The 16,223-nt window shown below is 42.0% G+C and overlaps 1 protein-coding gene across 2 annotated transcripts in view; it reads left to right on the top strand.

Annotated features, from left to right (window-relative positions):
- Window positions 1-16,223, top strand: part of wdr20a (WD repeat domain 20a) — a 51,172-nt gene that overhangs the window by 14,365 nt on the left and 20,584 nt on the right. For both annotated transcript variants that reach the window (XM_055641121.1, XM_055641120.1), the window contains exon 2: window positions 13,801-13,983. In XM_055641121.1, the coding sequence (XP_055497096.1) occupies window positions 13,801-13,983 (183 nt within the window). The remainder of the gene's footprint in view (window positions 1-13,800; window positions 13,984-16,223) is intronic.

The following is a 16,223-nucleotide window of genomic DNA, read 5'->3' as shown; positions in this document are numbered from 1 at the left end:
CATCATCTGCGTGATGCGCAAATGACGCCCAAGTGGGACAGGCCCTTAAGGTAAAGATATACAATGAAGGGCACGTCCCAATTCCATAACTACATGAAACTGGCAACACAAGTAGATAGAGTGGTAGAGAAGGCATAAGGCATGCTTCCATTCATAGGTCAGGGCTTTGAGTATAAAAATCAGGAAGTCATGATGCACCTTCGTAGCACCTTGGTTAGGCCGCATTTGGAAGATTGAGTGCAGTTTTGGTCGTTCCGTTAAAGGAAGGATGTGGAGGATTTGGAAAGGGTGCAGAGGATGTTTACCAGAATGATGCCTGGATAGGGGGTATTAGGGTGAGTAGAGGGAGGTTGGACAGACTTGGATTGTTTTCTCTGGAACATTGGAGGTTGCTGGGAGACCTGATAGAAGTATATAGGATTGGATAGGGTAGACGGTCAGATTTTTCTTCTCCCAAGATGGAAAAATCAAATAATATAGGCCATAGCTTCAAGGTGAGAGGGACAAAAATGTGCGGGTGACTTTTCTATACAGGGGTGTGAGTGCGTGGAACATGTTGCCGGGGGTGGTGGTTGAGGCAGATATGTTAGTGGCATTTAAAAGACTTTTGGAAAGGCATATGGATATGCCGAGAATGTAGGGATTTAGATTATACTAGACTAAGTGGGACCCATTGGGTCCCAGCATCACACGGGAGGGCTGGTCACCAACGCAATATTTCACCTCTCCACCAATTCCAATGCTGCTCACCAGTGGGTGGGGGGTGGGGGGGGTGGGTGTCTGTTGCACTAGTATGGGTGTTGCGGGCCGAAGGTACTGGTTTCCAGAGGGCTAGTATAGACATTGTGGGCCGTATGGATGCTTGGGCAGTCATCCAACTGTTGCAATGATTTTAAAAGCCAAGCTGAGGCAAACAATTGGGTCTGCACACACCCGACAACCAAAATTCATTTTGTGAACACAAACTTTTTAAAAAGGGCTGCAGCCGCTTTACGGCCGCATCGAGGGGACTCACCGTGGAGTAGACGTGTGTTCAGTGTTATTCGCAGCTCAGTCTCTGCCACACCCTTTCGCTTCCTGCGTCTGGCAGAGACTGAGTGAGGCTCGACACTTCCTGGTTTTATAGTCCCTCCCCTGCCGTCAGCGGGGGCAGCAGAGAGAATGGGGAATTTTGTAAAAACATTAATATCTCTCTCATTTTTCATCAATGGAAAAAATCCTCCGCACTCATACGGCGGAGGGGGGCTCTGAGCGAGGTGGCCAAAAATTACGGCCGTAGGTGGCGGCGTTCTCCCGGAAATCGCAGCGCAGTCGGCCAAAAGCGGTCAAGATCAGAGATTTAGTAATATAAATATGTAAGTAGATAAGTGATGGTCTTGATATCATGTTCGGCACAGACATTGTGGGCCGAAGGGCCAGTTCTTGTGCTGTTCCGTGTTCTATAACAGAAACTAGTATTGTTTCTGTGGTTCTAAGTAACAAGGATGTTTGGTACGAGTTTCTACATGTATGATTGCAATCAAACCAGGCTCCACATCTTTAACTAACGGTAGGAATTTGTAAAGCCAGAACCTTTGCCAATATGTTGTCACAATGTTGTTGGCTGCAATTTTATAACTTGCCTATTTTTTAACAACTCTGTCAGTCAAATAGTTAGAATTATGGTTCTGCATTTCAAATACTTAACTATGTAGAGCAAGCAAAGAAATGTACTTGTAAAAAGGCGATTCAAAAGCATGCAAACTAATTGTCGTGTAGAAAGGAACTGCTGGTTTAAACCAAAGAGTCGAAAGTATTTTATTGTCATATGTCCCAGATGGGACAATTAAATTCTTATTTGCTGGATCACAACCGACTATGTGAATATGTAAACATAGTACATAACGGGGGAAGAGGAAATAAAAGTTCAATAAATAACAAATATAGTGTAATAATAATAGTCTTTTGCAGCTCGGAGCTCAGAGCTTATTCGTTGTTGTGTTTAATAGCCTGATGGCTGTAGGAAAGAAGCTGTTCCTGAACCTGGATGTTACAGTTTTCAGGCTCCTGTACCTTCTTCCACATGGCAATGGTGAGATGAGCGTGTGGCCAGGATGGTGTGGGTCTTTGATGATGTTGGCAGCCTTTTTGAGGCTGCGACTATGATAGATCCCTTTGACGGTGGGGAGGACAAAGCCGGTGATGGACTGGGCAGTGGTCACAACTTTTTGTAGACTTTTTCGCTCCTGGACGTTCAAGTTGCCGAACCAGGCCACGATGCAACCAGTCAGAATGCTCTCTACTGTGCACCTGTAGAATCCTTTTCGACATGCCGAATCTCTGTAATCTTCCCAGGAAGTAGAGTCCCTGACGTGCCTTCTTTATAATTGCATCGGTGTGCTGGGTTCTGGAAAGATCTTCGGAAATATGCACGCCCAGGAATTTGAAGTTTTTGACCCTCTCCACCATCGTCCCATTGATGTGAACAGGATTGTAGGTCCTCATCCTTCCCCTACCAAAGTCCACAATCAGTTCCTTGGTCTTACTGATGTTGAGAGCCAGGTTGTTGTGCTGGCACCATTGGGTCAGACGGTCGATCTCACTTCTATACTCTGACTCGTCCCCATCTGTGATTTGCCCAACAGTGGCATAATCGGTGAACTTGATGATGGAGTTCGCACTATGTCCTGGCTACGCAGTCATGAGTATAGAGTGAGTACAGCAGGGGGCTGAGCACGCAGCCTTGAGGTGCTCTCGTACTAATGGTTACTGAGGATGAAGTGGTTCCTCCAATCGACCAGACTGGTCTGTGGTTGAGGGAAGTCGAAGATCCAATTACAGAGGGATGCGCAGGGACCCTGTTCCGTGAGTTTGGTAACTGGTTTGGAAGGGATGATGGTATTAAACGCCGAGCTGTAGTCTATAAACAAGAGCCTGACAAAGTGTTTTTATTGTCCAAGTGGTCAAATAAGGAGTGGACAGCCAGTGAAATTGCATCCTCCGTTGACCTGTTGTGGCAGTAAGAGAACTGTAGTGGGTCGAGGTTCTTGTCAAGGTAGGAGTTGAAGTGCACCATAACCAACCTCTCAAAGCACTTCATCACCACAGACGTTGGTGCCACTGGGCGACAGTCATTGAGTCACCTTACTCTTCTTGGGCACCGGGATTATTGAAGCCTCTTAAAGCAGTTGGGAACCTCAGACCTCAGAAGTGAAAGGTTGAAAATGTCCGTAAAAACTCCCGCCAGTTGTTCTGCACAGGTCTTGAGATCTCGACCGGGTATACCATCAGGTCCAGGTGCTTTCCGAGGGTTCATCCCCCTGAAGGATCTTCTGAAGTCAGGCGAATGGGGGCTCGGGAAGGCACATCAGTGTTCTCAATTTCGAACCGTGAGTAGAACGCATTGAGCTCATCAGGAAGTTATGCTTCGCTGTCGTTTGAGCTGCCTCTTGATTTTGCCTTATAGGAGGTGATGCCATTCAAGCCCTGCCACAGTTGCTGAACATCCGTCTCATCATCCAGCTTAGAGCAGAAGTCCCTTTTGGCCTTATTGATGGCCTTACCATCAATATCTAGATTTCTTATAGACCTCTGCATCGCCAGACCTGAATGCCTGGGATCTGGTCTTCAGAAGAGTGCGGATCTCATGGTTCATCCAAGGCGTCTGGTTAGGAAACACTCAGAAGGTTTTTGTTGGAACGCAGTCCTCCACACATTTCCTTATGAAGCCTGTAACCACTGTGGCATATTCATTCAGATCATTCATTCAGACACAAAACTGGGGTAACTCACCTGGTCAAGCAGCATCTCTGGAGAAAAGGAGTAGATGACGTTTTGGGTCGAGACCTTTCAGACTGAGAGTTGCGGGAAAGGGAGACGAGAGATGTAGACCATGATATAGGGACCCCAGTAACCCTTCGAGGTGAGGCAGAAGTTGATGTGCACTTCTTCGAACACTGTCTACTGCTTTCAGTGTTCTCGCTTTGGCAGGGAGACCAAGCTACAGAACTAAACTAATTATTGCATATGGAACAACAGTGATAGTTCCATCTGCAGACAATAGTTATTTGGCTGGAACTCGCAGGGTTCCTTCCAATTCATTAAAATGGAAATATTGGACGGTAGATGTGCTGATACCATTTTAAATAAATAGGCGGACAACACCTCTATATTAAAATTCTGATTTTACAGGTCATTGGAGCTATAACCTGCAGCTGCATTTTGAGTTAAAGACTAGTTAAGAAAATATAATTGAAATAGTTTTTACATAGAGTAGAAGAGTTCTCATAGACAGGCTATTGGTATTTTGTAACGGGAGTAGGCCATTTTGTCCTTGATTTTGCAAATTATTAAAAGATTGCTAATTCCATTTCCCAATTGTAAATGAAAAACCAAAATCTGAGAATCCAAAATAAAAACAAAAATGGTGAATCATTCAACGGGTCAGAAAGCATCTCCCCGACCACAGGTGCTGCTTCGCCTGCTGAGTGTTTTACAACATTTTCTGATTTTATTCCATATATCAAGCTTTCCCCAAATCCCGACTGTTTGGCAAGTGATTTCATGTGAGATAGTTACATTTAAGGTATAGAGATTCCAGGAGTCACTCTGGGTTAGCGGATATAAGCATGATAGTTGGGCCTTCCTACAGGATGGGACATTTTAATAAAATGGGGAAGAAGGTTACAGTGAATTACAATGGTAAACATGGAGCAGTTTATTTAAATGCTGATTACCCAAGGACATTGACTGCTTGGAACAAAGTGCCTATTTCTAAGCATCACACAAAACGCTTATAGAATACGAAGGATGGGAGGCAAGTCGAGTTGGAGAGTTTTGCAATCCCTGACCGAGGCAAGGATTATAGCCCTGTCCCACGGTGCGAGTTCATTCCTAGAGCTCTCCCGAGTTTTAAAAAAATCAAACTCGTGGTAAGCACAGAGAATGAACGTAGCGGGTATGTCGGAGCTCGGGGACGTCTCTTAGCGCTAACGGCAGGTACTCGGGAAGACTCGCTAACGGCAGGTAAGCACGGGAAGACTCGTGAAGATTTTTCAACATGATGAAAAATGTCCACGAGAGCCCCGAGTACCGACGAGTGGCCATTACCGTAAATCTCCGAGTTCGAATCAGGGCAAACTCGGGAGAGCTCCTGGAATGAACTCGTACCGTGGGACAGGCGTTTTAGGATTTTGTTCGTGGGTGGGTTGCAGGAGTAAAAAGTCGTTGCAACAGGTTGTGGTTTTGGAAACTGGTGAAATGAGAATTGTTTTTATTTCCCTTTTTCCATGTAAACTATCTGTCTTCTTTATTCTGCCGCAATAAATATATATCGACTTTCCAATCTTTTTTGACAAAAGGAAACTTTTAAAAAATAGGTTCAATTATTTTGTGCCTTCCAGCACCCCTACCTGTCCAACCCAGCAAAGATCAGCATATTTTCAGCAACTTTGTTTTCTCTCGCATTGTTTTGGACATTTCCTGAGTTCCCAGGAGAATGAAAGAAGGCGAGGAAATTGTTTTATGCTGCAGGCTTATGGGTTGCGTGTTTCTTGCTTTGTTTTCACAAATGGGAAAGGAAAGGCACCCACCCTTTGGCGTAATCTGCTCACCTAAATAAAAAGATCTTTGCAAAGCCTTTGTGAATAATGAATGTTAACCAGTACTTCAGAAGAATTTTCATTTCTCTTGTAGGCTGGTGTTCCATTGTCACTAACAACTTCTAACCTTTGAACAAAATACTTGCTACAAGAATTGAGGTTATTTTATCAGCGAGAGAACTTTGCCTCCAGGTGTTGGGAAGAGGTTATAATGAGAGAAAATCAGACTATTAGAATGCAATCTATGTGGCTCATCTTACATTTGAGATCTGATTTTAGGACTCGGTTAGAATAATCTTCTTTCAAAACCTTGCATTCTTTTACTCCATATCCGTCAAGGAGCCACTCCAGTTTCTGTTTGCCTGTATCAGACACTAAATAGTAGGTTGAACTAAACACTCCAGCATTTTTTTTTTGTCCTTGTATGTCAGTCTGATTTCAGCACAAGCTTACAGAACTTTTTACCTTACCAGAGGAAAGCATATGTCCTGAAAAATTAAAGATTACGTTTGGGGAATGTTACTGATGCAAAGCAATCTCCTTCCGTAGACCTCCGATACAGGATTGTGTCGAGACACAGATCTGGGGAAGGGTATAAAACAATTTCTGCAGCATTGCAGGTCCCGAAGAGCACAGTGGCCTCCGTCATTCTTAAATGGAAGAACTTTGGAACCACCAGGACTCTTCACAGAGCTGGCCGCCCGGCCAAACTGAGCAATCAGGGAGAAGGGCCTTGGTTAGGGAGGTGACCAAGAACCCGATGGTCACTCTGACCGAGCTCCAGAGTTCCTCTGTGGAGATGGGAGAAACTTCCAGAAGGACAACTATATCTGTAGCACTCCACCAATCAGGCCTTTATGGTAGAGTGGCCAGACGGAAGCCACTCTTCAGTGAAAGGCACATGACAGCCCGCTTGGAGTTTGCCAAAAGGCACCTAAAGGACTCTCAGACCATGAGAAACGAGATTCTCTGGTCTGATGAAACCAAGATTGAACTCTTTGGCATGACTATCAAGTGTCACGTCTGGAGGAAACCAGGCACCGCTCATCACCTGGCCAATACCATACCTACAGTGAAGCATGGTGGAGGCAGCATCATGCTGTGGGGATGTTTTTCAGCGGCAGGAACTGGGAGACTAGTCAGGATCGAGGGAAAGATGAACGGAGCAAAGTACAGAGAGATCCTTGATGAAAACCTGCTCCAGGGTGTTCTGGACCTCAGACTGGGGCAGAGGTTCACCTTCCAACAGGACAACGACCCTAAGCACACAGCCAAGAAACACAGTAGTGGCTTTGTCACAAGTCTGTAAATGTCCTTGAGTGGCCCAGGCCAGAGCGCGGACTTGAACCCGATCGAACATCTCTGGAGGGACCTGAAAATAGTTGTGCATCGACTGATCTGCAGAGAAGAGTTTGAGAAATTACCCAAATACAAGTGTGCCAAGCTTGTAGTGTCATACCCAAGAAGACTTGAGGCTGTAATCACTGCCAAAGGTGCCTCAACAAAGTACCGAGTAAAGGGCCTGAATACTTATGTAAATGTGATATTCCAGTTATTAATTTTTAATTACTTTGCAAAATTGTGTGTGTATTGATGATAAAAAAAGAAAGAATTTAAACCATTTGATAAGGCTGCAATGTAACAAAATGGAAAAAGTGAAAGGGTCTGAATACTTTCTGAATGCACTGTATATTTCTTTATACGTTTGGACATGTCAAGTCTTAATTTAGTTTGTACACGTTTTATCCACTTAACAACCTTCTAGTTGTACAGGCTTTGATGTATTCCCCAATGGGAGTTACTTTGCAAATAAAGATTTGCTTGGAAGGAAGTAGTCACATCAACATTCAACTTTTATCTTTTCCTTGCAATCGGCAGGCTATTTAGAGAAATTTTAGTTTAGAGATACAGCGCAGAAACAGGCCCTTTGGCCCATGCCGACCAGCGATCCCTGCACATTAACACTTTCCCACTAGGGACATTTTTTACATTTATTACATTTACCAAGCCAATTAACCACCAAACCTATACGTCTTGGGATTTTGGGAGGAAACCGAAGATTTTGGAGAAAACCCACGCATGTCACGGGGAGAATGTACAAACTCCGTACAAGCAGCACCCGTAGTCGGGATCGAACCCGTGTCTCCGGCGCTGTATTTGCTGTAAGGCAGCGACTCTGCCACTGTGACCAAATGGTTTTGGACTTTGTTTGATGTCTCACTTAAAGGATGGAGCATCTTGACTGAGTTATTTCTCTAAGTTGAGGTTTCCTCTACTCTGCTCAAACAGCAGAGCCTTGGAAAGAATCGGGGAACAGCATCAATATATTTTTAATCTTCATGTGTAGTTTGGTTTAGTGTTACAGTCACGGGTTGGATCCCGTCTTCGTGTCTGTCTGTGGAGTTTGCACATTCTCCCTGTAACTGAGTGGGTTTTCATTTTCTTCCCATATCCCAGATGCATCCTGGTGGGGTTATTGGCTATTGTAAATTGTCCCTGGTGTGGGTGGGTGACGGGGCAGGCACACTGGAGAAATATTGTAGAAAAACAAATGGACAGATTGGACTGATGGGAGTGTACTGAGAGCCGGCGTGGACACAATTGGTCAAATTGCCAGCTCGTATGTCATGAAGAAATGAGAAGATTTAGACTTCTAGCCAAGTAAGATTCCTGTTGTTTTTAATCAAGTAATTATTTTGATTAAAATGGCTTGAATTCTATAATTGAATTTGGTAGTAAGGTGAAAAGTAATTAATGCAGTTTTATTGCATCTTACGACAAATGTCAGGCAGAATGTTTTGACCAAGCTCATAACATTAGTGTGAAAAGTAAGACTGCAGATGCTGGAATCTGGACCAGAATCTCAATATACTGGAAGCTGAATGTGGTGATATACTGTGAGTCTATTTCACAAGTAACCGGGCTGGATGCTGAATCATCCATACCTTTCAAATCTAAGCCTGGTACCACATTAACAAACAAAACTATGTTTGAACTATACGTGCAAATTCCGCTGAAGCCTTGTAGCTTCAAGAATGTTTAGTATTTTTAATGTTAGGCACATCAATTCTCTGTACCTTTGTTCCGAATAAATTGTATATTTGTCAGAGACTTCAGTGTTAACATGAAATGATTTAGCATGTAATAACAATATAGATTTGAGCAGCAGTTCCCAGGGTGGTTAGGAAGTTTACAGTTCTATAGGATGTTGAATAAATGTGTGATTCACTCCCCCCTCCCAACACACCACTACATGATCTGAGTGCATAGCGTAATCCAACGATTCATTTTGATCTGGGTAACCACAGTGCCCTCCATAATGTTTGGTACAAAGACCCATCATTTATTTATTTGCCTCTGTACTCCACAATTTGAGATATGTAATAGAAAAAAAATCTAGTTTTTTTAGAAACTTTAACCACTTTTTTTAGAAAGTGGTTAAAGTGCACATTGTCAGATTTTAATAAAGGTCATTTTTATACATTTTGGTTTCACCATGTAGAAATTACAGCTGTGTTTATACATAGTCCCCCCATTTCAGGGCACCATCATGTTTGACACATGACTTCACAGTTTGTAATTGCTCGGATGTCTTTAATTGCCTCCTTAATGCAGGTATAAGAGAGCTCTCAGCACCTAGTCTTTTCTCCAGTCTTTCCATCACCTTTGGAAACTTTTATTGCAGTTTATCAACATGAGGACTAAAGTTGTGCCAATGAAAGTCAAGGAAGCCATTATGAGTGAGAAACAAGAATAAAACTGTTAGAGATATCAGCCAAACAGGCTTACCAAAATCAACTGTTTGGAACATCATTAAGAAGAAAGAGAGCACTGGTGAGCTTACTAATCGCAAAGGGACTGGCAGGCCAAGGAAGACCTCCACAGCTGGTGACAGAATAATTCTCTCTATAATAAAGAAAAATCCCCAAACACCTGTCTGACAGATCAGAAACACTCTTCAGGAGTCAGGTGTGAATTTGTCAATGACCACTGTCCACAGAAGACTTCACGAACAGAAATACAGAGGCTACACTGCAAGATGCAAACCACTGGTTAGCTGCAAACATAGATGGCCAGGTTACAGTTTGCCAAGAAGTGCTTAAAAGAGCAACCACAGTTCTGGAAAAAGGTCTTGTGGACAGATGAGACAAAGATTAACTTATATCAGAGTGATGGCAAGAGCAAAGTATGGAGGAGAGAAGGAACTGCCCAAGATCCAAAGCATACCACCTCATCTGTGAAACTTGGTGGTGGGGGTGTTATGGCCTGGGCATGTATGGCTGCTGAAGGTACTGGCTCACTTATCTTCATTGATGATACAACTGCTGATGGTAGTAGCATAATGAATTCTGAAGTGTACAGACACATCCTATCTGCTCAAGTTCAAACAAATGCCTCAAAACTCATTAGCCGGTGGCTCATTCTACAGCAAGACAATGATCTCTAACATACTGCTAAAGGAGTTTTTCAAAGCTAAAAATGGTCAGTTCTTGAGTGGCCAAGTCAATCGCCCGATCTGAACCCAATTGAGCATGCATTTTATATGCTGAAGTGAAAACTGAAGGAGACTAGCCCCCAAAACAAGCATAAGCTAAAGATGGCTGCAATACAGGCCTGGCAGAGCATCACCAGAGAAGACACCCAGCAACTGGTGATGTCCATGAATCGCAGACTCCAAGCAGTCATTGCATGCAAAGGATATGCAACAAAAGACTAAACATGACTACTTTCATTTACATGACATTGCTGTGTCCCAAACATTATGGTGCCCTCTAATGGAGGGACTATGTATAAACACTGCAGTAAATTTTACATCATGCAAACAAAATGTATAAAAATGACCTTTATTAAATTCTGACACTGCACTTTAACCACATGTGATTTATTTTTTCTCTATTACAAATCTCAAATTCTTCCTGCATACTTCCTGCGGCTGCTGAGGAAGCACAATCTGCCACAGGCAATGATGGTCCAATTCTACACGGCCATCGTAGAGTCTGTCCTCACCTTCTCCATCATGGTCTGGTTTGGCTCAGCCACCAAGCACGACACCTGGAGTCTGCAGCGAATTGTCTGATCAGCTGAGAAGGTTATTGGCTGCAACCTTCCCTCCATTGACGAACTGCACACTGCAAGGGCCAGGAAGCGAGCGGGCAAGATCATCTCTGACCCCTCTCACCCTGGCCACAAACTCTTTGAATCACTTCCCTCTGGAAGGCGACTCCGGACTGTCAAAGCTGCCACAGCCAGACATAAAAACAGCTTTTATCCCCACGAGTAGTAGCTCTACTCAATAACCAGAAATCTGTAGCCTCCTTTTGCTCTGGTATTTTATTTAATTCACATATTTAATCAATAATGTTTTATTATTAATGTTTAATGTTTTATCAATGATTCTTAACTGTCACTGTATGTCATGTTGTCACTTGCGGGCGGAGCACCAAGGCAAATTCCTTGTATGTGAATACTTGGCCAATAAACTTAATTCATTCAAATTGTGGAGTACAGAGGCAAATAAATAAATGATGGGTCTTTGTCACAAACATTATGGAGGGCACAGTATAGCTGAAAAAACTGTATTAATTGATGGTTTTCCACTCATTTGTCATGAACACAGACATGCATTTTCAGTCTCTGGATTGTATGCAGGCATGAAGTACATGTGTGAAAGGATGAAAGTGACATCGCTCCATCAATACTGGCAGCTTCTGCCTGCCACAACAAAACATCAACATGCAACAGCAGCTAAAAATTGAACGGTGGAGTGTTAATGCAATTTTTTGCTTTCTAAGTTGGATCTGCATACTACAATACTGGCTATGTAATTTTTTTTTCCACTGTACCTTCTGAATTTATGCATGAATTCAAAACCCTGAGGTAATTTGTTCAATTCTGCAGGAACTTCTGTCAAGTCAAGAGTTTATTGTTATGTGTCCCAGATAGGACAATGAAATTCTTGCTTGCCTAAGCACAACAGAATATTGTAAGCATAAAAAATACTGAACAGTTCAGTGTGTCTATACAGCATAGACCATGTATATGCACATATAAATAAACAAAGTGCGATAGGCTGTTATAGTTCAGAGTCTGTTTAGTGGCCTGATGGGTGTGGTACCCTGATCTTTCTACCACCCGCCTACATTCGGGAAAATCAACCTAATGTATCAGTTAACCTAAAGGCATGTCTTTGGAATGTGTGAGGGAAGTGGTATACATAGACCGCACGTGTAACCTCCACATAGCCATTGAGGTCGGCTTTGAAAGCGAGTTGCTGTCGCTGTCAGGCAGCAATAAACGACTGTTCCCCATGTTTCTCTCTGAATTGGGAGGGGCTGCATTTTTTCGTGGAGGAACGACATATTTTTTGCTGATGTTGCCTGAAGTTAAATTTGCTGCAGAAAGCAGAAACCTAGTCTGTCTATAATGGTGTGTTGTAGGTTTATGCCTTTACTCAGTCTTTAAGCTTCCATTCTGATTTAGGTACTCTGGGAGCTTGGGTAAAATGGATTATCCCCTCCCTGTAGCACCTGCTTTTGTGTTTGGTGTGCTTTATTTTCAGTTGGAAAGAAATAATTCTGGAATGCTCAAGTGTTACCACATAAGTGTGATGCGGCACTTGCAGGAGGTGTTGTGAATGGGGGAACTGGTTCAGCCACTTTCAGTATGAAAATCAAAATGGAATGACATGCTACCGATAAATTCTGGAACTTCATCACTAAGAATAAACAAAGCCCATTGATGACCACCATTATTATTTTGATGTGATTATCTTGGTTGTGTGCCAGACCTAAAACTGCTCTTTAATCTTGTTTATTTTAAAATTGATTTTCATTTTAAATTTTAGTGTGCAAAATATTTTAGTGTGGAAGTGCTTTAATTCATGTCCTTGCATGCAATAAATAACCAAATATTTATTATTTAGAAGATTTGGATCAATTTGTCATAGCTGTGTTGTATTAATATGGGCTTTAATTTACCCTGAAGGACACCTGATTCTATTTGCTAACCACGATCGGTTAGTTATGTGGGGAATTAATATATATTTGTCCCCCTGGTATCCTAACTACAAATATCTGATGATGAATTTGCTATTTTTTATAGGAGCACTATTAAACACTCTTAGATTTTAATAATGTATAAACCAGTTAATGAACCAGTTATTTGCATTATACTTGGATTTCTAATAGCTTCTCTTGGTTTTGTTAATGTTGCAACATTTAGCTATTCAATGATAAGTTCAGTAATATTGGGAAAGAATGTGCAGATATACATAGGCTTACCTTGATGTGAAAATGAAAGTGAGGAAGGAATATGTCAGAAAGTAAAATTCAAACCTAAATTTATTTGACAGTAACAACTCAAATTTGTATTCCATTAAAATAAAAATATCTTTCAACACGAATGTCAGTCTTCATCAACATCAGTGCAATATTACCTGTCATAGAATTTGACTATATTGGCATGATTTCAATGTTACACAATTAAGATAGGCCTGGGTTGCTTTGGCAGGAACTGCAGATGCTGGTTTATACCGAAGATAGACACAAAATGCTGAAGTAACTCAGCGGAACAGGCAGCATCTCTGGAGAGAAGGAATGGGTGACGTTTCGGGTCGAGACCCCCCTCCTTCAGTTACTCCAACATTTTGTGTCTACTGGGTTGTTTTGGGGTCCTTTTTCATTAGGCATGGATATGGGGGAAAACATTGATATTCTAGATACAATTCCTTAATATTTGTGTATACTCTTTTTACCCAATTTCTGTTTGTTCCTGTGCATTTCTTTCCTGAATGAACAAGCTAATGTTGAAAATGCATGCTTTGTATTACTTACTTGCAGCTTGAGGGATGAATAACCTGTTTTTCTCAGACGAACATGCAAGGAAGAAATGGGCGGAAATGTAAACAATGTTGAAATATGAAGTCAGTTGAATGTATTTCATAAATTCTTTCACAGGAGAATTGTATCGTAATCTTTCACGCCTACTCTTTTTGTGAATGTCGCTGTAATCCAGCTTTTGATGAGAAATTAGTTTCTTGGGGAGATGTGTGAATGAATGAATGTTAGTGTCTGCGTGTTTATAATACTCTACAGGTGGATGTGGAAGCATTAGCTGGTACCTTTCAACCCATTTTGAAATTAAGAATATTTATGAAATCAAATCCATTCATATAAGAGGGTAAAAATAAAAACGTACTGAATGTTGATTTTTCTCTCCTTAGGCTGCAGATTTAAGTAAACCTATAGACAAGCGGATATACAAGGGAACACAGCCCACCTGCCATGACTTCAACCATCTGACAGCCACAGCAGAGAGCGTCTCGCTTCTTGTGGGCTTTTCTGCAGGACAGGTTCAACTTATAGACCCTGTAAAGAAAGAGACTAGCAAGTTATTTAACGAGGAAGTAAGTATTGACAAATAATAGAGAATCTTGATACTTGTGCATCAATAATTTCCTCACCATTTTGGTGGTTTTTCTTTTTATTTTGTTGGGTGTGTTTTTAACAGTCTGAGTCAATTCCAAATGTGGACGTGTAATTACGCACTGCACGATATCTTTAGTTATTGACTAAATCAGTCTGAAGAAGGGTTTCGACCCGAAACGTCACCCATTCATTCCTTCTCTCCAGAGATGCTGCCTGTCCCGCTGAGTTACTCCAGCATTTTGTGTCTACCTTCTTTTAGTTAATGACGGCTAGGTCAAGGATCATTTTGATATCTTCCGGCATTCTTGCTTTATAGGCCAGGTATAATAAAATATTTTTCCCCTCCATTACAACATGTATAATTTAATTGAAATTTGCATTCAAATTCTTCAATTTGGCTGAAATTTAAAGTAATATAAAATAAATATGTGCTCGGATCATGAAACTTAAAGTTGTTTAATATCAAGAAAAGAGAAAAAAGTTTGGATTTATTGGACATCAAAATCAGTGAATATAAATTCTGCTCCATGAGAACATTTGATAAGCTATCAATAGTCAAGATTAATTTATTGTCTGATGTACAAGTACAATGGAGATCTTGGTCGCAGCAGCAACATTAGGCTCGAATAACACACAAAATAAATTATACATAAGTTACACATTGTACAAGATAATGACAAGGAAAAGACTGCAAAAACAATACAGTGCAAAAATATATAATTAGAAAACAAATCCATGGTAGTGCAAGAGGTGGTTCCTAGTGGTATGTTGCCATGGTCAGGTTAGGTTTGTACAAGTCAGTTTAAGAACCTGATAGCTATGGAAAAGTAGCCTTTCCTGAACCAGGTGGTGTGGGACTTCATGTTTCTGTGCCTCCTGCCCAACATTAGCAGTGAGAAGACTGAATGCTGAGGTTCCTTGATGACGGATGCTCCCAATTTGAATCGGCGTGTCCTGTAGATGCTTTTGATGGTGGATAAGGCAGTCCAAGATGGACTTGGATGAGTCCACCAATCTCTGCCGCCTCGTGCATTCCTGTGCATCGGAATTGCTGTACCGGGCAGTGGTGTAGCATAGTGGTAGTAATATATTCACATTAAAGTCCATGCTAGTATAAGTTACACCACCATATGTTCATAGGCTTAAGGGGTGAACATTTTATCATATGTTGCCTCTTGCCTCGCCTCATTTGCTGTTAGACATTTAAAAAGCACCTTTCCTATTCAACAATGTCTTCTCATATCTGTTTTATGGATTTCATTTTAGCTATTTCTTGCTGCAAAGAATCGACTAGTGTGCCTGGTTATAATAAATTATTCTGGGAAATTAGCAGTCTACCTCTTTCAAAACCAATTATCTTTCTTGAGGTTAGATACCAAGAAAATCGAACATATCCTCCAGGTGCAATTTGACCCAATTTATTCTCACAGCTAAAACATCACTACATCTTTTCTGAATTCCAATTACCTTGAGATAAAGCAATAAAAAACATTAGCACTTTTGAACACATGTACAGTTTCTTGGATTGGGATGTTCTTTAATTTCGTATCATAGGAGCAGAAATTAGACCATTCAGCCCATCAAGTCTACTCCAGCATTCGATCATAGATCTACATTTCCCCCTTAACCGCATTCTCCTGCCGTCTCCCCGTGACCATTACACTATTAAGGAGCTGTCCCATTGCGGCGACCTAATCTGCGAGTTTAGACGAGTTTGCCCTCGACTCAAACTCGCAGCATGGTCGACACGTGGTCCTAGAAGGTCCTAAGAGATCACTGGAACTCTCCTTCATGCTCGAGAGAAGTTCCCGAATACACGTGGCCTCAGCTAGGTCGCGGAAAAATCTTCAGCATGTTGAAAAATTTTCCGGGAGTAAAATTTGGTTGGCATGTTTCTTTTTAACTCAAAGTGCAGTGAAGTAGGGCCGCAATTTAGTTACAGGCAGTCGAGGGCAGCCGTAGGCAATCTCCTTTGCCGACCGGGCATTTTGATTGGCTCATTGGAGCTTTCAGGACCCAGGAAAACTGACCAGTAGGTAAAATGCCCGCTAAACTTTATTAAACGTTGTCTGACTTCTTAAAAGTGTCTCCATTCCTTCTCCCCCCCCCATCCTCCCCTTCTCTCCCCCTCTCCCCCTCCCCCTTCTCTCTCTCTCTAAAGGACTTACCGTACACTGTGCAGCCGTCTTTCCTTCCTCTTCATCGCGGGTCTGAATTT

This window comes from Leucoraja erinacea, chromosome 9 (assembly GCF_028641065.1).
Source record: "Leucoraja erinacea ecotype New England chromosome 9, Leri_hhj_1, whole genome shotgun sequence".
In the NCBI taxonomy this organism is placed as follows: Eukaryota; Metazoa; Chordata; class Chondrichthyes; order Rajiformes; family Rajidae; genus Leucoraja; species Leucoraja erinaceus.
The sequence above is the reverse complement of the archived record's forward strand: the minus strand, read 5'-3'. Positions and strand labels throughout refer to the sequence as shown.